Genomic DNA, 24,618 nt, shown 5'->3' on the forward strand with positions numbered 1-24,618 from the left:
ATGATGTCATGTTACATGCTTTGGATAAAGAGAGGTTTCCTAAAAGGGTAATGAGGACTAGAAGTCTTTTCCTTAATTAGTCACACCCCTTGGGGCTCGGAGGAAAACTCAGCTGTGAATTCTCCACTGCACGTATTCTCAATCAGGCAGTCGGTCCATTAGTCTGCTATTTCCAAGCCGAATGCCAGTCTCCCTCTGCTTATTCTTTATTCTGGGGTACCACCAGCAGCTTAGGTGTCCCCAAATAGTCATTTAAAGGTTGGAAATCATGGGTTTTTTTTTTAAGTTTCTGCCTGTTCCAGTTCAACGTCAGTTCATTAAAAAGAAAAAAAAATTTTTTTTTTTTTTTGGCCTTTCTGCATTGGTTTGGGCCTGGTAGAGAATACAAATAAACCATCTTCTAATCTTTGAGGCTCTGTTGACATAAGTCAGGAGCATGTTTTCATCAGGAGAAGGTATAACCATCCTCGGGGTTTACAGAAAACCGAGAACTCGTGCCAGAGCATGAAGAAAGAGTGACGTGGCGATGAACTTGCAATCGCTGATGGCAGAAACCAGGTCTGGCACAGGGCTCGGCAACTGATTGGCCCTCGGTATGTTTGCTGCATGAAGGAGGAGCTTCTTAGAGACTGAACAGGTTGAGCCAGCAGTGGGGTAGCATAGGCGGATGTGATGTGTGGGGGAGACGTTGAGAAATCACAATGAGCAGGTGGACATCGTGGTTGGGTAGGAATGGGTGGAATAGGGGAGTTCTGAAAACTTCCCGTATCGAGGGAAGGAATACTCTAGGAGGTCGTGGCGAGGAGGCTGACCTCACCTTCTCTGTGATCAAAGTGGTGTTCTAAGATCTCGGTGGCCCCATTGTGCTGAATAGAAACTGGACACCGGGGCCCGTGGTGGGTCTTGAAGCCCTAGGGTTTCCTGTGTCGCCAGAGGCCAGGGTTCTGCAGACTGAGAGCTTGGTTGAACTTGGCCTTGCTGCGTTCATAACCCGGCTGAGGTCGCGGGGCACGGGGGTGGGAGCGCATGCACCAAAAGCCAAGTCTGTCTGGCTTAAAGCCCAAAGAAGAGGCAGTTTTGAAAACCTCAACTAACTTTGAACCTCAGACGAGCCAAGGGAACGCTGCAAGCTCCATGCAAGCTTGTCTCCAGGTTTTCCTCTTGAAACTGTGTTATACCCCTCACCCCCTTGGCTTACATAGCACTGATATATTCATTTGTGTTAAATATCGAGCAGATACAAAAGAACACTTATAAAACATGTACACTATCTGGTTCATAGAGAGCACTCAGCAAATGAGAGCTTTTATTTGCTCCTATAATTTATTATGCAATACTATTCTGGCATCCCATTATATTGCAATTTAAACATTTTTTATGATGCATTATCTGATCGGTTATTGGTTTACATGCCTTTCTCTCTCAGAAACATTATGGATTCACATCAGACTTATTTGGGGGAGATTTCAAAGCCCACATACTGGATTTCCCACACTAGGGCCCCCTGAGTGATGGGCCTGGGCGAGAATAATTTTGGGGCGCCTGGGTGGCTCAGTTGGTTAAATGACTTCGGCTCAGGTCCTGATCTCATGGTTGGTGAGTTTGAGCCCCACATCAGGCTCTGTGCTGACAGCTCAGAGCCTGGAACCTGCTTCGGATTCTGTATCTCCCTCTCTCTCTGCCCCTCCCCCACTTGTGCTCAGTCTCTGTCTCTGTCTCTGTCTCTCTCTCTCTCTCAAAAATAAATAACAAACATTAAAAAAAATTTTTTTTAATGTCCCAAAAGTGATTCTCACGGCTGTTACTGGTCTAAACTCTGAGGATCTAGAAGGAAATTATTATGTCTTTTTCCACATAATTATCTCCAACTTTTAGCATGATGTCTGTATATAGGCCCCACTGACATGTTCACTGATCACGTGAATGATTTCCCTCTGCCTTCCGAGTGCACATCAGCTGGTACAGATGCTGCCCATGCAGGCAGGTGGCCCACAGATTCCAGAACAAGAAGCCAATTGTCATTTCTCCCAGGTAACTCAGTCGACCATGATCAGATAGGAGTCTCTTGTAGTAACTTTGCTACAAAGGAATAACGACCTGGACAGGAATGGAACCCTACTCAGGAAAGGACACCGTCACTGTGCAAGGGACTGTCAGGCATTAACTCGTCTCCTCGGTCATAACAGTCCTGAAGACAAGACTCCCGCCATCTAACCAGTAAGAAAATGGATTCGGCTAAAGTCACAGGGTGTGCGGGCGGTTGTACGTGCGCTAAAAGCCAAGTCGGTTTGGCTCTAAAGCCCAGAGAAGAGACCCTGGAGTTAAAGAGGAAACAGGAAACCTGAGAAATGTTTCAAGTGGTTCAGAGAGACATGCTAATGGGAGCACAGGCTCCAGAACAGTTTGCACCGGCCCAATTCAGGTTCTGCCCTCACCAGACACTTGATCCTGAGCAGATCTTGGTAGTTCATCTATCAGATGGGAATAATCACAGTGCCCATCACATGGGATTATTACTAGGATTACAAGAGTTATCCATGTAAAGTGTATAGGAGAATGCCTTGTTCATAGTAAATGCTCAAGAAGTGTCAGCTGACAGTTATTGCTGCCGGTGTTTTTGTTATTTACTTTAAAATTAATTCACTGGGGCGCCTGGGTGGCTCGGTCGGTTAAGCGTCCAACTTCGGCTCAGGTCATGATCTCACTGTCTGTGAGTTCCAGCCCCACGTCGGGCTCTGTGCTGACCGCTCAGAGCCTAGAGCCTGCTTCAGATTCTGTGTCTCCCTCTCTCTCTGCCCCTCCCCTGCTCATGCTCTGTCTCTGTCTCAAAAATGAATAAACATTAAAAAAAATTTTTTTAAATAATAAATAAAATTAATTCACTGATCATATTGTTATTCACTAATAAGATGGCAAAAGAAAGGTATTTTTATAACATCTGTTATTTCCCTGGTGTTTTGCCCTTTGGTGTGGTATTCATTCATTCATTCATTCATCCATTGCTTGATTTATTCCACAGTTATTTGTGAAGCACTTTTAGGGGCCAGCATTGTTCTGGATCTAAGAGTATAGAAGTGAAAAAACAGGCAAGGTCCTGCCTTCATGGATTTTATACCCACATGGAGGACACAGAATACAAGCAAGTAACAATCACAGTAAATTTCTCAGAAATAAGGGTGAGGGAAAGACCTTGCCGAGGACCTTGATGTTTGAGCTAAATTCTGAAGGTTGAGAAGGAGCCATGTGGCAACATGGGGAAGAGCATTCCAGGCAGAGGAGGGAGCAGGTACAAAAATGGCAAGAGGCTTACAGCCTAAGTGCATTAAGCCTAGCGTAACTGGAACAGAGGGAGAAAGAAGTGAATGGTGAGTAAGGTTGGACAGGTGCAGGGGTCAGATCATTTGGGTTGTTTCTGGCTACTCGTGAGAATCACGTGAGAGCTCGAAGCTGTCCACGCTGAGCCCCACTTCAGAATGTGTAATTGATACATTTTTAAAATGTATCCCAAGTATTTTAATGTGCGCCAGAATTAAGGACCATTGACAAAGGATCCCAATGCCAGGGAATTTGGGTTTTATTCTAAATGCAATAGGATGGCATTCAGGGTTGAAATAGGCAGTTGCCTGGCCTGATGTCTTTCCATAAAGATCTTCAGGATATTCATATTTAAAGTTGCTTGTCATAAGAAAAATCTGAACGCTGACAGTTGAGACATATTTTAGATTAATTTGTGGTCTTCTGTTACAACACAATTATTTTCTTCTTGGTTTTTTAAAATATCAGTTATGACCGTTCATATGAGAACTTGTCTATTTAAAGGTTGTTATTAAATCATGCCCAAGGGTTACCTTCTGTAAACTCTCAAATTTCAAATCCTTTTCCACGGGTCTTCCTGAACTCTTTCTGTGTCCCCTGAGCCAGAGTACCCAGATGTTTCTGAAGTTGTGATTCCTGGGTAGAAATCCATACCGTCATAAAGCTCTCTGACCAGCGTTGAGTGTGATGGAAAAGTAGCCCAATGTCTCTCTGATCTTTTCCTACTTATTCTGCCCCATCTTCTCTTAAGGGATTTTGGGGTGTTGTGTTTGTGTTTATTTCAATTAGAGGCATAGCACTACCTGTTACTTTTGCATCCCTCATCGTCATTGTCACTGTGTCACTGGACATCGCGTTATAGTGTGGCCTGCTCGGGTCCGGTCATTCACAGTTGAAAACCCACTACAGCGTCTCAATGAGAACCATCTTTGTCCGCGGTTCATCAGGCTGTGCGTCTCATCTGTCTAGCTTGGCTCCTGGGTTTTGAAGTATCTGGAAGATTCAGTCTGGGAAAGTAAACATCATGCCCCGGCTGTCACCAAACAGTTGAATCCAATTAGCCCCACCTGCCCCTGGTTGTTTACCTAATGAAAGACTCAGCATCCCAGCTGTGTCCAGGGACCAGGCCCACGTGGCATTTCCCAACTGTTCCGGAGAGGAAGCGATGCACATCAGAGCCAGTCCACACCAGCAGATGTTTTCTGAACGAAATTCGCTCAACTGTGTCTAGAGGGTGGACCCTTCTCATGGCCGCCTTATCACCTGTTCCGAGAGGTGCACCGATTTTCCTCTTCCTCCTGGGAACGGGTACCGATAGCTGCACAGATGGCTCTGTCTGTGGCCCATTGAGCCGTGAATTAATTAGTAGATTATGGTTCTGGTAGTGGTGATTAACCCTACTCCTCTTGTGGAATAATTGTTGGAAACGTAGCTCTTCTTTTTTGAGGGTATTCGGGTATGTCCTAGAATGTGGTAGCCCACACAGTCCAGCTGATCACAAGATGAGAAACTAATAAATGCAATTGGTTAGGATGGAAACTTTGCCATTTGAATTAAAAACTCCCTTCGGGGTAATTGTATGTTGCTAATCAATGCCAGTATTTCAAATTAGAATGCTTTGGCATTTGGGATTGATCTTCATTCTGATATGAGTTAATAATTTATTGTTGAGAGCAGTGTATATAGGTAAGCATCTTAGTTCTTTTCGATTACTGTTTTTTTAATAAAATAGGATCTATGAATATTAGTGAAGCCAGTAATATAATATTGATTATTGAATTAAACCAGTCTTTAAAAAATATATATAAGTAAACAATGTGGGTGCTTTTAATGTAGTCTTTCACTGACATATTTTTTTTTCATTTCAGCTAGTGCTAAGGTGAAAAATTCTAGATCCCTAAAGTGTACAATACCACCTCACATCTATATACCCAAACTATTTCCTAAACGCTGAGCATCCATGGGCTCAAAGATTTAGATGCCAGAAAACTGAGTTGGGTTCTGACTCCGTGGAACAGAATTTCACCTGGATTACAGTTCTAAGGGGAATTGAACCACCCAGCAAAATTCTTTCTAGATACAGATGCTGAAGTTTAAGTTTTATGTAATATTCACAGCTCACAAGATATTCTTCCTTTGGTTTTTTTTTTTTTTTTTTAAAGCATTTTAAAATGTCAACCCTGGGGGTGCCTAGGTAGCTCAGTTGGTTAAGCACCCAACTTTTCATTTTGGCTCAGGGCATGATCTCACAGTTTGTGAGATCGAGACCTATGCCAGGCTCTGTCTGAATGGATGTCACTCATTGATGACAGTGTCTATGAAGGGGAGGAAGGAGCTTCATTAGAAGTAAATGCAGGATCAAGAGGTTGATTCGTTTCTTCTTCTTCTTCTTTTTTTTAATAACATGGGTTGGGGAATATAATGAGAGAGATAGTAGACATATAGGGAAAGGGGGATTTGAGGGGTGGTAGGGAGGATCCCTAAGGGCCTAGGTAGAGGGATTACTGGAAGTAAATGAGAATGAAACAGATTTGAAGACATTTCTGTGGGGGATAGAGATGGAATGTTGAAAAGTATATAATTAGGAGCCCTCCTTTCTACATCAGATAGGAAGAGTGTGGGGGATAAGCAATGAGGAGATAAAGGACAAAGGTTTAACAAATAGGCATTGAGAGAGTAGGAAGGGAAGTTGACCAGAGACAGGTAAAAGGAACACCAAAGAACACTGAGGGCCCACCCGGCATACAGCATCATAAATGTGAGATAGGACCATTCTGTAAGGTTGGATCCAGCACCCCACACACGAATGTGGAAAAGTCAGATTGTGGGATTAATTCATAAATATCACAGCAAAGAGGCAAGAAAGTAACAAGGAAAAAAAGAGAATAGAAGGTACCATTGAGAGTAATTTGAGAGACACAAAAGAAGGTTTTGTAGTCTAATTTCTGTATCACTGACCATAGTCACTGTTAGAAAACTTTTGCTTATGGCGCATTAGAAGAATTCTAGAAAACAGCTATGGTTCTCTTATTCTAGTTTATTTTCAGAGAACCACGGGAATATTGTTTCCTACAACGTGAAATCCTATTACCTTGAGTCAGGTGCTGATGAGTCAAGGTTTTTAGGTTTCAGCTTCTTTTGTTGACAAATTGTACGTTGGTAAAGGAGGTTTTATCATGCATACACACAATGCATGTGTTGTATATTTAGGAATGCATAACGTCTCCTAGTATAATCCTTACGCCAACATAAATTCCTGCCTGTGTTGGAGGGAAACCTCTCAGTGTGTGGGTCAGCTGGAGAGGGGATAGCCAGCTAATTAGCAGTCCGTTCGTAAATAAGTGTCCTTTCTGTCACCTAGAGTTGCTGATGATTTTTAGACCATTGAAATTAGTTACAGTGACAGAAATGTTGAACAGAAGGAGAAGCTTTTTAATTAAGTTGAAATTGGACGTTTAAGATGAATTTACAGGTACATTCTGGTCAGTGCAGTGTTAATAGCTAACCCATGGGCCCTATTAAAGGACTTGAAGCCTGTCACTCTAGGTCACCAGTCAAAGCCCACTGGAGAGAGCAATAATCAAAGACTTTTTCTGTCTGACATCAGGGGCAGAAGGTTTCTCTATGATGGTAGATTTACTTTGAATAGAGGGGTGTCCATAGTTCAAAAAGTACCTTCAAGTAGAACTAATTGGTGGTTTAAGCCAAGAAGTCAGAGAACAACCTTTTGTAACACTTTCGACCCTTTCTGGTACCATTTATGTTGTTACTTAATAATATTCTTTTATATTAAGCGGTTGCCCCACTTGTTATTTGTTCAACATTTTTCTTGAAAGATCCTCCCCCCAAACCCTACCATACATTTTTATTTACCCTAAGGGATTAATTATGATAAGGGCTACTAATTAGTATTATTACCTTTCACAATTACTCAACAATGAAGAAACTACTCATGAAATCCAGAGATAGTTTCCCAGTAATGTGACCTGTTAATGGATGTCATGACTCTAACTCACATAATGGATTATGTTAATAAGAGAGACGACTGTAGTATCTTTTTTTTTTTTTTTTTTTTTTTTTTTCCCACAACAGAGGTAGGTGAAAAAGGCTAACTGGGTACCAGGCAATGTGCTGAAGTGTCTCTTTTCCATTGACTATGTTCAGGGGCATTGTCCAGTCAGAAGAGAAACTTGTCATCAGTGCATCTTGGGCAAAGGACGATGATATCAGCAGACTCTTGAAATCTCTACCCAACTGGGTTAACATGGCTCAACCCAAACAGCTGAGGCCAAAGAGAGAAGAGGAAGAAGATTTCATAAGGTAAAAGATCTCTTTTCTAAGTTGTATTAAACATCGAGAGGAAAAACATCTGTTTAGCCAACACTCTCTTGCGTGAAATTGTGGGCAATTCTGAATATCAGGCAGCAACGAAATGAACTTAGTAAAGTCTTTCTGTGCTAACACACCCCATTTCCCATGTGAAGATGACTCTTGTACTCAAAATTTTTGAAGGGCTTGATGTGAATCAAATATCTTTTAATTTGTAGGTCATTTTTCCCTCTCGGGGGAAGCATGTAATTTTTTCATTAACGCATGTATTTATTCAGCAAAGCTGCAGTCACCTTATTATGTGCCGTACTGTGGGAGCAGGGCAGTTAACGATGCAAAGTTCTTGCCCGTACAGAGTATATTCAAATTGTTCCCAGCATGTTCTTTAGTTGAACTTTCTGGAAACGGGCTTCTCAATTTTGTTCGTATACATTGGGTTATCTCTGATTGTTTCCTACTTATTTTTAAAAAGTAAGGTCTCTCTTTCACCTTTATCACTCAAAATATACCTCTGTACAATATAAGTGATTTACTTAGCCATGACAATATGGCCTAATTTGACGAAACTACTCATTTTCACCTGGCTGGCTTGCCACAGTGGAATATTTCCTCCTGTCACTTTGGAGCTGCATCAAGTAGAAAAAAAATTGAGGTAACACTTTGTCACATTAAAATTAGGTTTCTTCTTGCTGTTTTTGCCTATCCAGGTAAATGAATAAATAGTAAAAAGAAAATAAAAGCACCTTAAAGAGGCAAAGACTAAAAAAAGAAGGAAGGATGTAATGACCAGTATTTTACTTCTAATTCACCATAGAACTGTGAGCTCATCTTTTTCTCAGAATGTGGGTTGCAACTGTAGATAAATAGGTTTTTACTGCTCACAAAGTTGACTGTATTCATACATGAATGATAGTGCCACCATTTTCCCAAACTTTTATTATGAAAATTAGCAAATTTCATTGCCGTTTAAAACCTTCTCAAAATCATGAGACTCAACAATTCACCTGTAGTGTAACCGAAAGTCCTCCTATTTTTGTTTTCTTCTTCATTATTTACACTGTCTCAGAAATACTCATCAGCTACTTACATGGATATAAGAAAACTACATGTATAATTTTCTTTTTACATCAATATGGTTTATTTGGTGGGGAGGGGGGCAGAGCAGTTTTAGGTTTACAAAAAGTATTGAGCCAAAAGTATGGCGTTCCCATATGTACCTTCACCCCCTGCCCTCACTTGCCTCTATTTTTAACCTCTTGCGTTAGTGGGATACATGTGTTACACTTGATGAGCTAATATTGATACATTATCAGTTGAAGTCTGTAGCTTACGTTAGGGTTTACGCTCTGTGTTGTATATTCTACAGGTCTTGACAAATAAAATGAATGTACCTACCATTATAGTATCTTTTAGAAAAATAGTTGCACTGCCCTAAAACTCTGCTCTTTTCCTCCTGTTCATCCCTGCCTTCCTTTCCCCCAAGCCCCTCGCAACCACTGATTTTTTTCTTACTGTCTCCATAGTTTTCCAGAATATCATATAGTTGGAATCCTAGCCTTTCCAGATTCGCTTCTGTGCTTAGCAATATGCATTTAAGATTTCTCCATGTCTTTTGTGGCTTGATAGCTCTTTTTTCTTTTTAATCCCTGAATAATATTCCATTATATGGATGTACTGTAGGATTTTTTTGTCTGTTCACTTGGTGAAAGACATTTTGATTGCCTCCAAGTTTTGGCAATTATAAACACAGGTGCTGTAAACACTTGTGTACAGGTTTTTGTGTGGATGTAAGTTTTTGATTGATTTGAGGAAGTACCATGGAATGTGATTGCTAGATCATGCACTAAGAGTATGTTTAGTTTTGTACAAAATCTTTACTGTTTTCCAAAGTGGTACTATTTTGCATTCCCCATATCAGCAGTGAAGGAGAATTCCTCTTTAGCATTTGGTGCTAAGTTTTGGACTTGGTACATTCCAATAGGTGTAAGTGATATCTCATTGTTTTGATTTATATTTCCCTAATGACATATGGTGTTGAGCCTCTTTGCATATGCTTATTTGACATTTGTATATATATTTTTGTTGAGATGTCTGCTCATTTTTTAATTGGGTGGTGTTTTCTTATTGTTGAGTTTTAAGAATTCTTTGCATGTTTTGGACACTTTTATCTGATACATGTTTTACAAAGATTTTCTCCTAATCTGTGCCTTGCTTTTCATTCTCTTCACAGCTTCTTTTGTAGAACAGAAGTTTTACATTTTAATGAAGTCCAACTTACTGATTGTTTTTCTTTTATGGGTCATGCTTTTCTGCTTTCTGACTTTAATTGAGTATTTTATATGATTCTACTTTTTCCCCTCTCTTAGCATATAAATTATGCTTTTCTTTTACCTTTTTTTTTTTCCAGTGGTTTCCCTAGAGTTTGCAGTATACATTTATAACTAATTCAGGTCCACTTTCAAATAACACTCTACCACTCAATGGGTAATGCAAGCACCTTATAACAAAGTATTCCCTGCTCCTCCTTTATATCCCTTATGACATTGCTGCCATTCATTAATTTCATTTACCATAAGCAATAATCACTATATGTATTGTTATTATTCTTTTGAACAAACTGTTATCTGAGAGATAAAGAGTAAGAGAAACAAAAGGTTTTATTTTCCTTCATTTATTCCTTCTCTAGTGCTCTTCCTTACCTAATGTAGATCCAAGTTTCAGAACTAAATAATTTTCCTTTTCCCTAAAGAACTTATTTATTTATTTTAATGTTTGTTTATTTTTGAGATAGAGAGACAGATTGTGAGTAGGGGAGGGGCAGAGAGAGAGGGAGACACAGAATCCGAAGCAGACTCCAGGGTCTGAGTTGTCAGCACAGAGCCTGACGTGGGGCTCGAATCCATGAACTGTGAGATCATGACCTGAACTGAAGTCGGTGGCTTAATCCACTGAGCCACCTAGGTGCCCCTGAAGAACTTCTAACATTTCTGTAAGGCAGGTCTGCTAGTGACAAATTCCCCCAATTTTTAAAAATGGGCTTCATTTAGTGATTCATAATTTGGGTAGCAATCCCATCTAGCAAGTAGATGGGAGATCGCAGATTCCCTCAATTTGTTTTTGTCAGAAAAAGTATTTCTTCTTTGCTTTTTTTTTTTTTTTTAACGTTTATTTATTTTTGAGACAGAGAGAGACAGAGCATGAACGGGGGAGGGTCAGAGAGAGGGAGACACAGAATCTGAAACAGGCTCCAGGCTCTGAGCTGTCAGCACAGAGCCCGATGCGGGGCTCAAACTCACGGCCCGCGAAATCATGACCTGAGCCGAAGTCGGCCGGTTAACCGACTGAGCCACCCAGGCACCTCTCTTCTTTGCTTTTGAAAAATAAGTTTTCAGGATACAAATTTTTTAGGTTGGTGATTTCTTCCTTTTAACATTTTAAATATTTCACTTCATTATTTCTGCTTCTATGGTTTTTGAAGAGAAGTCTAATGTAATTTTTATCTTTGTTCTTCAGTAGGTAATTTTTTTTCTCAAGCTTCTTTCAAGATTTTATTCTTTGTTTTTGAATTTGTGCCATTTGAATATTGTATGACTAAGGGTAGATTTTTTTTTCTGGTGTTTATCTTGCTTGATGTTCTCTGAGCTTCCTGGATCTGTATTTAGATGTCTGTCATTGGTTTTAGGAAATTCTCAGTCACTATTGCTTCAGATATGTCTTCTGTTACTTTTTTTTCTCTCCTCTTCTTCTGGTATTCCCATTGTGCATATATTCCCATTGTGCACATTTTTTAGATGTTCCACGGTTCTTGGATATTCGTTTCTGGCTTTTCATTCTTTCTTCTCTTTGGATTTCAATTTTGGAAGTTTCTGTGGACATTTCCTCAAGCTCATTGATTCTTTCCTTGGTTATACCCAGTCTACTGAAAAGCCCACCAAAGATGCTCTTCATTTCTATTACGGTGTGTTTGATTTCCAGAATTTCCTTGTGATGCTTTCTTAGAGTTTCCATCTCTCTGTTTACATTACCTGTAGTTTACTTTTTACCACATATATGTGATATAGGAACATATATCAAAAGCACACCTTGGTATATTTTCATACTTTTTATTGTGTAACCTGTACCCAAATTAAGAAACAGAGCAGTAGCAACAACAAGCCTTTTCATGCTTCCTGCTGGTCACTACTTGCATCTCCAAAAGTTGCCCTTATCTGACCTCTAAACACAGAGATTAGTTTAATCTTTTTTTGTATTTTATGTAAGTGGGATCATGAAGTTATATATTCTTGTGTGGCTGGCTTCATTTGTTCCCCATCATGTTGGCAAGATTCCTCCATATTGTTGTGTATAGATCCTAATTACTCTATAGTCTGTATTGTATTACATTGTGTGAATACACAAGTTTTTTTTTTTTAATTTATTACGTGTGTGTGTGTGTGTGTGTGTGTGTGTGTGTGTGCATGCATTCGTTTACTCTACTGCTGATAGGCACCTGGGCATTTCTAGGTTGGAACTATTTCAAATAGTGTTGCTATAAATATTCTACTACCTGTATTTTGGTAGCCATATGTATACATTTCTTCTGGCTATGTTCTAAGAGTAGAGTTGCTTCATCACAGGATATTCATGTGTTGAGTTTTAGTACACACTGTTAAATGGTTTCCCAAAGTGGTGGGAGGAGTTTACACACTCAGAGCAGTGTATGAGAGTTCGGGTTGCTCCATATCCCATCTATACTTGATATTCCCCCTTTTTTTTTTTTAATTTTAGCCTTCTTGTATTGGTAGAGGTCTCTTGTTGTGGTTTAATATCCATTTATCTCGTGACTGATGAAGTTGAGCACCTTTTTTATGTGTTTATGTCATGACTGATGAAGTTGAGCACCTTTTTTATGTGTTTATGTATGTACCGGCCATTTGAATATGTTCTTTTGTAATATATTTGTTCACATCTGTTGCTCATTTTCAAGTACATTGTCTGTCTTTTCCATACTGATTTGTAGGCGTTCTTTATATATCAGGATGCGACTCCTTTGTTAGAGATGGACAGGTATTTAGAAATCCTTGTTTATACCAAAGTCACAGAGCTGTTTTTCTCAAAAACCTTTATTGTGCTGAATATATTTTTCCACAGCATCTGAAATAAATTATAAACTCTTGCATTTTTATTTCCTCTCCCTGCTCTCTACTCCTCCTCTTATTTTTTTTTAATCTTTTAACGTTTATTTCTTTTTGAGAGAGGTAGAGAGCAAGTAGGGGGAAGGGCAGAGAAAGACAGATAGACAGAATCCGAAGCAGGCTCCAGGCTTGAGCTGTCAGTGCAAAGCCTGATGCAGGGCTTGAACCCACGGACTGTGAGATTGTGACCTGAGCCGAAGTCGGATGCTCAACTGACTGAGCCACCCAGGTGCCCCATATACTTCCCCTTACTTTAGATTGTATTGTCATGGTAATAATAGCAAAGAGTAGCCTCATGAGTTGTTTTTTCTATCTAGAGAGGTCAAGAATGATTGAGACACTGATTAATTGGAGCCTCGAGTAAGAATAATCAAACTGACCTTGGCACAGAAGTCAGGCCACAGACTCCCCTCTGTCTTAGTATTACTGTTACATTTTCCTGCTGCCAAATTTTTAAGAGATCTGGGTAAGCATATTGGCACACCTTCTCTTTAAGTGTATCCATTTAATCATATCTATAGCCTGAATAGTTTTATTAGAAGTAATTTCTGGAAGATAAATTATTTTCCTCAACTTTTCAGGTTACTTTAAATGAATGTAAATCTTCTTCCTATTTCCTCGGCTTATTATTTTGTAACCCCTTAACTGTCTTCTACGTTTGCAAAGAGATTTTCAATTAGTTTTATTAGTGTCTTAAGTAGCTCAAAAGAAAGAGTTTCTAGCCCTAGTCCAGAAAAGAGGATGCCAATCCAAAGAGCCGCGGATCTGTGCACCACCTCACGCTTCTGATTGAGAAGAGCTAGACTGGGGTCCTGGCTTTCTTACTCATGCTCTGCTCACTGAATCTTACCACTCTCCATCTAAAATTTGAAGGCAAAGCCACTTACACATACATTTAAAAAAAATTTTGGTGAACCTGAATATACGTCAAGGCAGTATATATAAAGTCAAGTATATAACCTTAGGTATGTAATTCAGTGAAATGTTATATGTGTTTATACCCATGGAACCCCCTCCCAGATCAAAATACAGAACCTTCCTAGCACCCGGATGGCTTACCCTCAAGATAAGCACAATTCCGACTTGTATCACCATAGATCAGTTTTGAATGGCTCCCAATTTTATATATGTTTAATCATAGCATCGGGTTTATTTCGCTGAACATTGTGCCCGAGAGATTTGCCCATGGTTCTGCAGGTAGACATAGCTTGAAAACAAATTATATGTACTTTAACAATAGAAAAGTAATTTTTTTCAGTCTTTTGTTTATGATTCTTTCCTCTTAAACTGTCACATTCTCTATTCTGATTAGAAGTTTAGAGCAAAGATAAGTAAGAGTGAACACCCTTTGTTGATATTCCAATGTGGTAGAATTGATAGAGCCTTGATTTAGCACATTAGAGTACCGTGGAGCATGGTGGGAGCCAAAAAGACTAAAAAGTCACACTCCCCTCCTATAATTAGTTTTTAAAGCTCAGAGGGCTATTTGGCGCATGAATGAATATAGAATCGAGTGCCCTTTGCATTGAATAAAGGTTATATTCCCTTCATTACTAAATGAGGCCCTTTCCTATTCTTGTATTTTAACCAAAAAATAAAGTGCGTTATTTCCAGGTTTAACTTTGAATAGAGGGGGGAAAAAATAGGTCAAGCCAGGGCTTTAATAGAAAAAGGAAAAATAGCAAATATCCCTTTGTTCCCAAAGAAGCTGAAAGCAGGCTCTCTAGCCTATTGTCTTTGCACCTGTCATATATATGTATATATTTATCCTTTTGGGATCAATGAATATCTACTAATAAAAGCAGTCCCACTTCCTGGAGATGTAATTAACCAAAGAGGTAAGGTGTTGGGACAAGTAACAGGGGTGAGGAGGGATTGTCTAGGATTGGAGCAGGCCGTATGTATTAGAAAGACTGTCCCCCAAAACCTCTAACCCCCATGTCACTCAGGGACCCTGGATTTCAAAAAGAAGAATCCTTTCTCGAGAGCTAGGTTTGAAAATCCTTAAGTAGATAAATGTGTTTGGCGAGACCAGGACCAGAGTTTTCAGGTGATAGAAGTCAAAGAATATGGAAAGCCTACGAATTAGTCTTGAAGTATAGCAGGCAGAAAGACAAGTGATGGAAGATTGTACAATCGGTTCCAACAGTCACAACAATCAGAGTTGACAGTGCCCGGAACCGTACAGCAACGTTGTGAGTTTTCAGGTAAGTTATTCCCATTCAGATGAGAAGACTGAGGTGTAGAGAAATTAAGTCACTTCCCCCAGATTTACAGAGCTACTAAGCAACAGAACTAAAATTTGAGCCCAGGCGGTCTACTCTCAGAGCTACCGCCCTACAAACCACCAGCCTAAAAATATACCAGGAGTTTACAGTTTGGGACATTCGAATTAGTCCTTCATTTTCATTGATCATTATAATCTCGACTGATTTGCTAGTCATGATATGCTAATGTCAGACATTTATCATATAGGTGCTTTTACTCTAGATTTAGTTTGCAATTATTAGTATTCATTATATGACATTGTTATGAATTCTCTGAGTTTTATTGTTTGTCATCAAAGAGAAGAAAAAACAAAAAGAATCATTGTTGAAAGAAGAGGACACAGAGGGGATGAAAATACAAAAATGATATAAAAGAAATTATGTAGGTTCAGATAGAGTGTGATGCAGACTTAAGTAGGGAAGAGAGACTAAGGATATTTTAGCTATTTTTAGTTACTGAGTTTTTTAAAAGATAAACTTTTCATGTTATCTGGAGAATCAAGTGAGTGCTGTGTTCATTAAGGATGCTTTTTGTTGTTTTATGAAATTTGGAACTCGGTATGATTAAAGAACAGCAAAAGATTATTTTCAAAGAGCAAGACCATTCCTGACATTTTATTTGGCGTGAGTTCCACATTGGATGGTTAAGGAAGAAAAGAGCCAGAGCGAAAGCAGAAAGGAGGTTTGCATATTCACCTGCCTTCTGTGAGACCCTAGTAGTACATCACAGATCCTCAATAAATGTGGAATGCGTGAAGCTGAATTTAAAAATAGGAAGAATCCCCCACTCTTCGAATGAAAAGAATAAAATGTAAACAATGGTGAGCCGGTATCTTCATTGGGAGAAAATGCCTTCTGTGGCCCCTGTAAAGGTTGCCCACGTAGGAATATGTTCCTTTTAGAAGCTCACTAGTTTCCAGTCTCCGCATGGCCGTTAATTAGTGTGTTTCACTTTGCTTTTGCCTTCGGTAGGTCTTTATACCTCTTTGGTTTCTTCAGCCCGCTCAGATTAGACAGAGAGGCAGAAATCTAGTAGGTTTAGGAATATGTTTAGATGAAACGTGGTATGAGTAAAGTAGAGCATAAATAACTTTCGTAACAATTCCACTCGGAAATTTAAAAGGTTCTCAAGACAAGCGTAAGCAACAGCTGTTAAAAGGTTCCCAGGAGCTACAGCTATTGAAGAATCTTCAGATGAATTGAAGGAACAAGTAAAAAAATCTAGTGCAGGAAAAATAGACTACCTAGCTTGAACAAGACGTTCATTAGAATGGAGACATTTATTCCACTATCTCTGCAGGCTTAATATGACTTTAAAAATATAATTATAAGAGGAAAGATGAATCAGAAAATATGAATATATTAACTAAGTACAGGGGCAGAAAATGCTTTGCTAAAATGTTTTTTTCCCCTCATTTAAACAAGATGAAGGTCATAGATGGATGTAGGGCATTGCCAGGCAAGAATGGATGAGAAGCAGACTTAAATCTCAAAATTAAACAAGAAAGACAGGTAATTAACTGGAGACTCAGCTACAAAACATATCAATTAATGTTCACGACGATTGCATTAGGCACCTTGTTATTATATTATAATGATATCACTCTTGTTAGCATAAGATCGGCAGTAAATGGAAAAACACTTAAAATCTCCCCTATATATATTCCATAAATGCTAACCTATTTAGACAATTATTTGAGGATTATAATTATTCATTAGTGTTATTTAAAAGTCACTAATAGAGCATCTTCTACATTGTGTTTTTTGTAGAGTTTCAGATCATAGAATTATTTAACTTTTTAAACTTAGATTTTACTTCATTTAACACCATTCTCCTCTCTCACTTAGAATCTTAATCAAAGAACAAATAATCTCCCTGATTTAATCCCACGCAGCCCTTCAGAAAGAGGCTGAGAATGATGTTCTGTGCCATTGTGGAGGGAAGGATATCTGTTACCTAGCCTGGGGTAGGAACCGGAAGAGGTGTTCCTAAGACACCGGCCAGCAGTGAGCTGGTCTAAAACCACCGCTCAAAAGTCCTGCTCTTGTCGTTCCCCAGCTCTGTGCTGCAGGCTGATGTCCCTGCCAGTTGATTGAGGACCACTCACCTTCTCACCCGCATCCCTTTCTCCCTACTGAACTTTCTCTGGTTCTCAGCCTACGGTGCTCTTTCCTACCTGTGTGTCTTTCCATGCGCATTACTCTTCCTGGAATGCCCTCTGCCTATCCCACCCCTGCCTGCTGTACTCCCATCCTGTTCGGCTTGCAAGACACACAGCTCAGGTATCAGCTGACACTCCAGCATTTCCCTCTGGGCACCCTTTCCCCCTCTGCGCCCGTTTTCCTTCTGGGTAAGGAGCTCCCAGTCTGGAGGCGGGGGGGGGGGGGGGGTAGTTAAATAAGCAATTTGCAGTGTGGGGAGTCCTGCTAGAGGTAAAGATATGTGTAAAAATATAAAAGACCGGTGGAAACATTGAAAATAATAATAGAACTGCATCAGGAACGGGGAGTGGTATAATTGAAGGAGGGAAGAAGGGTGGTCAGACTCAAAATGTGGAAAATTACTACATCAGCAAGTAGCAGTTTCCATTGGTTATGTAGAGAGGTGGATATGACGACTGGAAGAAATAGGAACAGAAATTGTTTGTTTTTTTAAGCTGTAGGTGCTTTTTTGTAGGGTCACAGGACTAAGGATGAGTAGGAGTAGGACAGGGGAATCGTTGCTCAGCATTATAGATTATTTAACTACAAGTAATTGTTACTTAGTTTTAATTTTTTATTTGACTAAAAAAAAAAAAATCCACATATCCTCAAACCCTGTTACTATTGACTGCCAGCTCACTAACCTGAACACATTGCCATTCCAACATTTTTTTATCCCTGAAAAATATCTTTTTTTATTTTTTTATTTTTATTTTTTTTATGTTTATTCATTTTTGAAAGACAGAGATAGAGCACAGGCAGGGGTGGGGCGGAGAGAGAGGGGGACACAGAATCCGAAGCAGGCTCCAGGCTCCGAGCTGTCAGCACAGAGCCCAACGTGGGGCTCGAACTCACGAACCGGGAGATCATGATCTGAGCCGAAGTCGGACGTTCAACCGACTGAGCCAGCCAGGCGCCCCATCCCTGAAAAATATCTTAATCTTAAACCAGCTTCACTTTCCTGCCAATTTTATGCAAAGCATTTACTCTTCTCTGTATTACCTCACTTTGCCTGAGGCGTTCCCATCTCTTTCTTTGTCTTCCTCCTAAAACCCCTGAGCCCCCAATCATTCATCAGTTCCTTCCCCTTCTGTATTCCAAGAAAGCTACCTTGAAGACAGGCCACCTAATTGCTTAGTTTGGGAGTCATTGCCTTTGCTTGAGATCAGTTGTTTCCTGTCTCTGCTCAGCGTAGATTTAGATTATTCAAAGGAAATTGTATGGCAATTTGAGAAATAACCAGAATGATCAATGAACTGGAATATTTAGGTGAGGAAGTTCAATGGTACATGAATTTTGATTTCTAAATCTGTAATCATTCTTGGTAGTTAAAAAACCAAAGTATATGTTCAACTTATAATTACTGGTTATTTTAATCCTATATTTGATCATCTGTTTTGAAGCTTAATAAATGTTCTTAATGGAAAACTAAACTGCATACCTCAGAAGTCCTAGCACCTGTAGAAGAACCTTGTGCCTCATTGTTTATATTCAGTGTTGTTTGACAACATCCTACAAAGAAAACTTAGTAGCCAGGCTTATTTGAGTAGCTTGGCTAAAGGAGACATTCTTGTTCCAAGCTAACAGCGCTTCAATGCAATTTTATTCCAAGTGGATTCTATATCAGAACACTGAGCAGGTGCTATCAGCCTGAAAATAATGTGCTGTTCACAATTAGCTCTTTGCTTGTTAGAACCCAGTATTAATTTCCATGGAATTTTTCACTCTCCCTACCCACTGTTACATCAGTGTACTCGTCTCCTTGGGTCTAACAAGGGGGTACAGAATGTGGGGAAACCCTGGAGACTCAGCTTTGGGTTCATCCTCACTCTGCCCCTAATTCTCTGTGTCTTTAACCAGCTTCCCTCACTTCTCTGCATCTCTGTCCTTCCTTTCTAAATGACAGTCCTCTCTAAATGACTCTGCACCTCTGTCCCTCCCCTCTAGAACTTACAGGCCGGAGAGTGAGTGAGTGAGTGAGTGAGTGAGTGAGTGAGCGAGTGTGTGTGTGTGTGTGTGTGTGTACGTACACTACATTAGTTCATGCTGAATGTTCAGGAGAATCTTATTTTCATACTGTGAATTTATATTTTAGAGTAGATGGAGCCCTCTGTGTAATCAGTACACCTAGTGCATTCTGTCCATTTTGTAGAATTTTTAGCGTAATTTTACTATTTTTTAGGTACTCAGGGTTCTAGTTTTAGTATGTTTACATTTATGACATATTTTTTGCAATTTTTTTTGCAATTTTTTTGCAATGTTTTTTGCAAACATTCATCATTTTTTTGATATCTCTGAATCACAGCCTTTAATTATTAAGCTGATATTATAAGAAAATTTGGTCAACTCTTTTATGACTATTGTTTTCCAGAAAAAACGTTGTCATAAAAACGGAGGGTGCCTGAAAGGCTTTTGAAATCAAGTTCCTAGTCAAATTAGGATTCAGCACTGATGTCAAAGGTATAGGGTTAATGCCCAGAGTACTTAGCTAGTAACATTGGTCTAGAATTTGGGTATTGAATGTCAGACCTAGAATGAGTCACACAGTGGTTGCTTAGTAAATGCTTGTTGAATGAAAGGATGTCTATACTCATGGACTACTTCATATACAAGTACTGGAGTGAAACAAGAGAAAGGGTAGCATAGGAGTCTTAGTGTAGGGGGTATGTATTAGCTCAGGCCGCCATAACAAAACACCATAGATTGGTGGCTTAAACAACAGAATAGTTGTTTAGCCAAATAGTCCCAGAAGCTGGAAAGTTCAAGATCAAGGTGTCAGCCAATTAAGAGCTCTCTTCCTGGCTCGCACAGGCCCGTTTTATTGCTATATCCTCACATGTCAGAGAGAGAAAGAGAGATCTCTCTCATGTCTCTTCATATAAGGGTATTAACCCATCATAAGAGTTCTACTTTCATGACTTAATTACCTTCCAAGATCCCATCTCTAAATACAATCACTTCGGGGCTTAGGGCCTTACCAACATGAATTTCGGGAGGCGGGGGGAATACATTTCATCCCATAGCAGAGTGAAAATACTTAACTGTTCAGCTATATTCTGAGCTGCAGTTTTACATTAGCGATAGGAAATTAGCCAGAAATAAACAAGCCAACTGTTTAATGTATAGAATATATTGTTAGTAATACAGGCAAAAGCATAAAATGCTGCTAGAGAAGAAAAATGAGAAATTAAACTATAATTATAGAAAAATTTAAAGAATTTGGGGCGCCTGGGTGGCGCAGTCGGTTAAGCGTCCGACTTCAGCCAGGTCACGATCTCGCGGTCCGTGAGTTCGAGCCCCGCGTCGGGCTCTGGGCTGATGGCTCAGAGCCTGGAGCCTGTTTCCGATTCTGTGTCTCCCTCTCTCTCTGCCCCTGCCCCGTTCATGCTCTGTCTCTCTCTGTCTTAAAAAATAAATAAACGTTGGAAAAAAAAAAAAAAAGAAAAATTTAAAGAATTCTTGTTCATATGACTTAATGCAGTTCTGAGTCAAATAGAATCAGAGGTTTGTTTTATTGTGTCTTGTTTGTACATAATGAATTTCCATAGCGTACTGGGACTCATCACCCAGTCACTTACATTGACCTGTGATTACAATCTTGGCCTCTAATCAGAGAGAGACTCACTATTTGAACCCCAGTGTTTTGCTCCCAACCCAGCCTCTATAGGCTTTGTGATGAAAAGGGTGATGGTTTCATGGCTCTCTTTTAGACAGGGAACCCTCATGGAGGTGAAACTCCCTTTAGCAGAATGGTGCCTTTGCCCCGCCATCACCTTGGTGGCTCTAAGCCATTTTTTTCGAGAAGAGACTTATCTGAGCATAATAGTTTTTCTGTGCTCACCCTTAAGAACACAACACATAAACGACTCCAGAATTCTTATACAAGGACGGAAAGATGGACTGACAGAAGAAATTATGCATTTATGCCTGCGTGGATTAAACATGTCAAAACATAACTGGCTGTCATTCTGCATTTTCTCTCTCCAGATTTGAAATGAGAATGGCAAAGACAGTTCGCAACAGTTCTGATTGCTTTAGTAATATTGTTCAAGTTTTTAATTTGGCACGTGAAAGTGTCCTCATACATGTTATGTTATACCTTGTATTGAACCTTCGTTTTCAGAAACTCGGTGCACTGGCAAGAAACTTAAAAAGCCCTGTCAAGGGATCCAGCTAGGGAGTGATTCCTAGGAGATTGCTCTCCTAGAAACTGTTTTGGGCAGTGATTTTGAAAAGCGCCACAATTATCCATCTGTTTCTCGCTTTTTTTGTTTTTCCTGAACTTAAACTTTTTTTTTTTTTACTGATAAATTCACAGAAGAGTTGAAATAACAGTCCAGTGAATGCATGTATGCCTTGACTTAGATTTACTGACCGTTCACATCTCGCCATACCTACTCCATTCTCTCCGAAATAAATGCACATACTTCTCTCTTGCCAAACCATCAAAAGTAGGCTAAAGACATGGTGCCCTTTCACTCTTAGACACTTGAGCGTACATCTCCCAAGGACAAGGGCACTCGCCTAACACATGCACATCATTACCACATATATTCATTTTATGATGCGTGCATTAACAATTTACCACAACAAAGTTAGTGGCTTAAAACAACACAGATCCATTTTCTTACAGTTCTGTAGGCTAGAAGTCTAACACAGGTCTCAGTGGGCTAAAATCAGGATGTCAGCAGGGCAGCATTCCTTTCTGAACGTTCTAAGGGAGATTCCATTTCCTCGCCTTCTCCAGCGTTTAGAGGCCACCCTCATTTTTTGGTCTCCCTCCTTCTTCAAAGGCAGCAACATGACACCTCTCTGACCTTCTTCCATCATCATGTCTCTCCCTGACCACAGCCAGGAAGGGTTCTCCACTTTTAAGGACTCCTGTGATTAGACTTGGTTTTACAAAATAGAAAAGAGGCTGTTCTGAGATTTGACAGATGTGTGTCTCCCCTGCTTCAGCACTACTTGAGAGTTGAGTGCTCAAGAAAGTCCAATTCCTTGATAAGAAGCAATTTTTGTGTGTCTTGAGGTGGCAAGACTGAGGGCTGTGGAATCCCTGGGCAAAGTGAAACCCTAAAGCTACTGTAACTTGTGAGGGGCAGTGTGGCTTATTATGGCCCTGATCAGTAAACTAAGAACAGAAACTGTTCACACTTTTGCTACAGTGTGCAAATGAACACATCTTCCTTTGTGTGTTTTAGTTTCCCTATAAAATGCTTCATAAATGTTCACCATCTTTGGGAAACCCAGTCAAGGAACACATTCATAGAGCCAGGCACAATTTAACACAGTATTTTTCAAACTCTGGGTTATGGCATATTAGCGGACTATGAAATTATTCTAGTGGGTTTTGATCCCACCACAGGATCTAAGACAGAGCCTGGGTAATGGTGGATTCCTCGTATGTATCTGCTAACAAATGGATGAGTCAATAATAAAAAGACAAATAACCCAATTAAAAAATGAACAAAGGATCACAATTGACATTTCTCTAAGGAAGATATACAGATGGTCAATAAACACATGAAAAGATGCTCAATATCATTAGCCATCAAGGAAATGCAAATCAAAACTACACTGAGATAAATGCTTCTTCACATACACTAAGATGACTGTAGTTTTTAAAAAGACAGATAATAACAACAGTTGGCAAGGGTGTCGAGAAATCAGAGCCCACATATACCGCTGGAAAATGGTGCCGCCATTTTGGAATACAATATGATATTTCCTTGAAAGGTTAAAGATAGTCACCATATGACCCACCAGTTGCACTCCCAGGTGTATATACCTAGAGAAATGAAAACACACCCCCACACAAAGATGTATACATGAAAGCTCATAGCAGCAATACTCACAATCGCCTAGAAGTGGAAACAACCCTAATGTCCATCAACTGATGAATGGATAAACAAAATGTGGCATATCCATACGATGGACTATTATCTGGTAATACAAGAAATGAACACAGATGAACCTTGAAAACATGGTAAGTAAAAGAAGTCAGTCACAAAAGACGACCTACCGTATGATTCCTTTTATATGAATATAGATGAAGTCCAAAATAGGGAAATCTATTGAGATAGAAAGTAGAGTAGTACTTACTTGGGGCTGGAGGGTCGGGGTTGGGAATTAAGTATAAAGTCTAATGGGTACAGACAGCGTTTGTTTTTGAAGTAATGAAAATGTTCCACATCGTGGTATGGTCGCGTAACTGTGATGGACTGAAAACTATTGAACTGCTCATGTTAACTGGGTAAATTTTACAACATAGGAAATATATTCCAGGAAAGCCACTCTTTTTAAAAATGTCCATGCCTGAGCCCCACCCGTGACCAATTAGATCAGAATTTTTGCACATGGAGTTTGGCATGGGGAATTTTGTTTATGCTTTACTAGTTAAGCTTTTAAGGTATAGCCAGAGTGAGGACCACTGGTTTCGCTACCCGCCGAGATCCCTCTCAGTGCCAGAATATAAGAAATCCGTGAGTCCAGTGTTTGGTGCCTGTCTCAGTGAGCAAGCAGATTTAAAGAAACAAGAGAAAGAGCTGGTGGTCAAACCCCCACCCCCGCCCCCAAGATGGTCATGATTAATTTTTCCTGGCTGTCATCCAGGAGTAGAAACCCAGAAACTACAATTTCCCTGCGACCAGGGGAAAAAAAAAAAAAAAAAAAGTAACAATAAATTAATGCTCTTCTAAGCCCCAAGCAGGACCCAGGAGCAGAAAAGTTGCTGATATTTTAAATATTCACCTTGATTGTGGAGAAGGCCCCTCCCGGACTCCTTCCCGGTTCTGTCTCTGAACAGATTTGTGGACTTCTCAGCCCCATCTAGCCAGGCCAGAGCATTGCAAGTTTTTACAAGGCAGAGGAACGGTAGGCAAAGAACGCCAACGACAAAAACCCTTGATTGTGATTATTGATGGAGACAAATTTCTGAAGAAGAGCAATTACTTATTAAATGTGAAAAATAGCTACTCACGTGAGAGTGTGCATGCAAAACCACTGAAGGGGAGACTTAGTGATGAGTTTTAGCATTTTCTAGGAGGAAAAAAATAATATTGTAATCAGGATAACTGGGCTGTTTTATTCTTATTTATGAGGGTTTAGCCAAGATCATCTTAGAAAAACAGTTTTTGAAAACCTGATTAAAGAACCCATCAGAATGGTACTACCCCCATTATTTTTGACACAGACAAATTAAGTTTTGAAAGGGTTGAAGATTGAGCAGTTGTAAAAAGCAGAAGTGATAAATGGATGTGTCATTGTCACATCTCAATAGAATCAGTCGGTATTATTAGGAATCGAGGTGGATGACCTGACCTTTTTATAAC

The 24,618-nt window shown here is 39.7% G+C and overlaps 1 protein-coding gene and 1 long non-coding RNA gene across 2 annotated transcripts in view; one reads left to right on the forward strand and one right to left on the reverse strand.

Annotated features, from left to right (window-relative positions):
• The window catches only part of EXOC4 (exocyst complex component 4), a 756,122-nt gene that overhangs the window by 605,216 nt on the left and 126,288 nt on the right, over positions 1–24,618 (forward strand). Inside the window, exon 13 of the mRNA XM_047095756.1 lies at positions 7,480–7,635. Within this exon, the coding sequence (XP_046951712.1) occupies positions 7,480–7,635 (156 nt within the window). The remainder of the gene's footprint in view (positions 1–7,479; positions 7,636–24,618) is intronic.
• The window catches only part of LOC124523834 (uncharacterized), an 86,698-nt gene that overhangs the window by 34,286 nt on the left and 27,794 nt on the right, over positions 1–24,618 (reverse strand). The window contains exon 3 of the long non-coding RNA XR_006965110.1: positions 24,267–24,325. This is a non-coding gene — a long non-coding RNA (uncharacterized LOC124523834). The remainder of the gene's footprint in view (positions 1–24,266; positions 24,326–24,618) is intronic.

This window comes from Lynx rufus, unplaced genomic scaffold (genome assembly GCF_022079265.1).
Source record: "Lynx rufus isolate CCGP_SWC_20201006 ecotype Redwood Valley unplaced genomic scaffold, mLynRuf1.p SCAF_4, whole genome shotgun sequence".
NCBI lineage: Eukaryota > Metazoa > Chordata > Mammalia > Carnivora > Felidae > Lynx > Lynx rufus.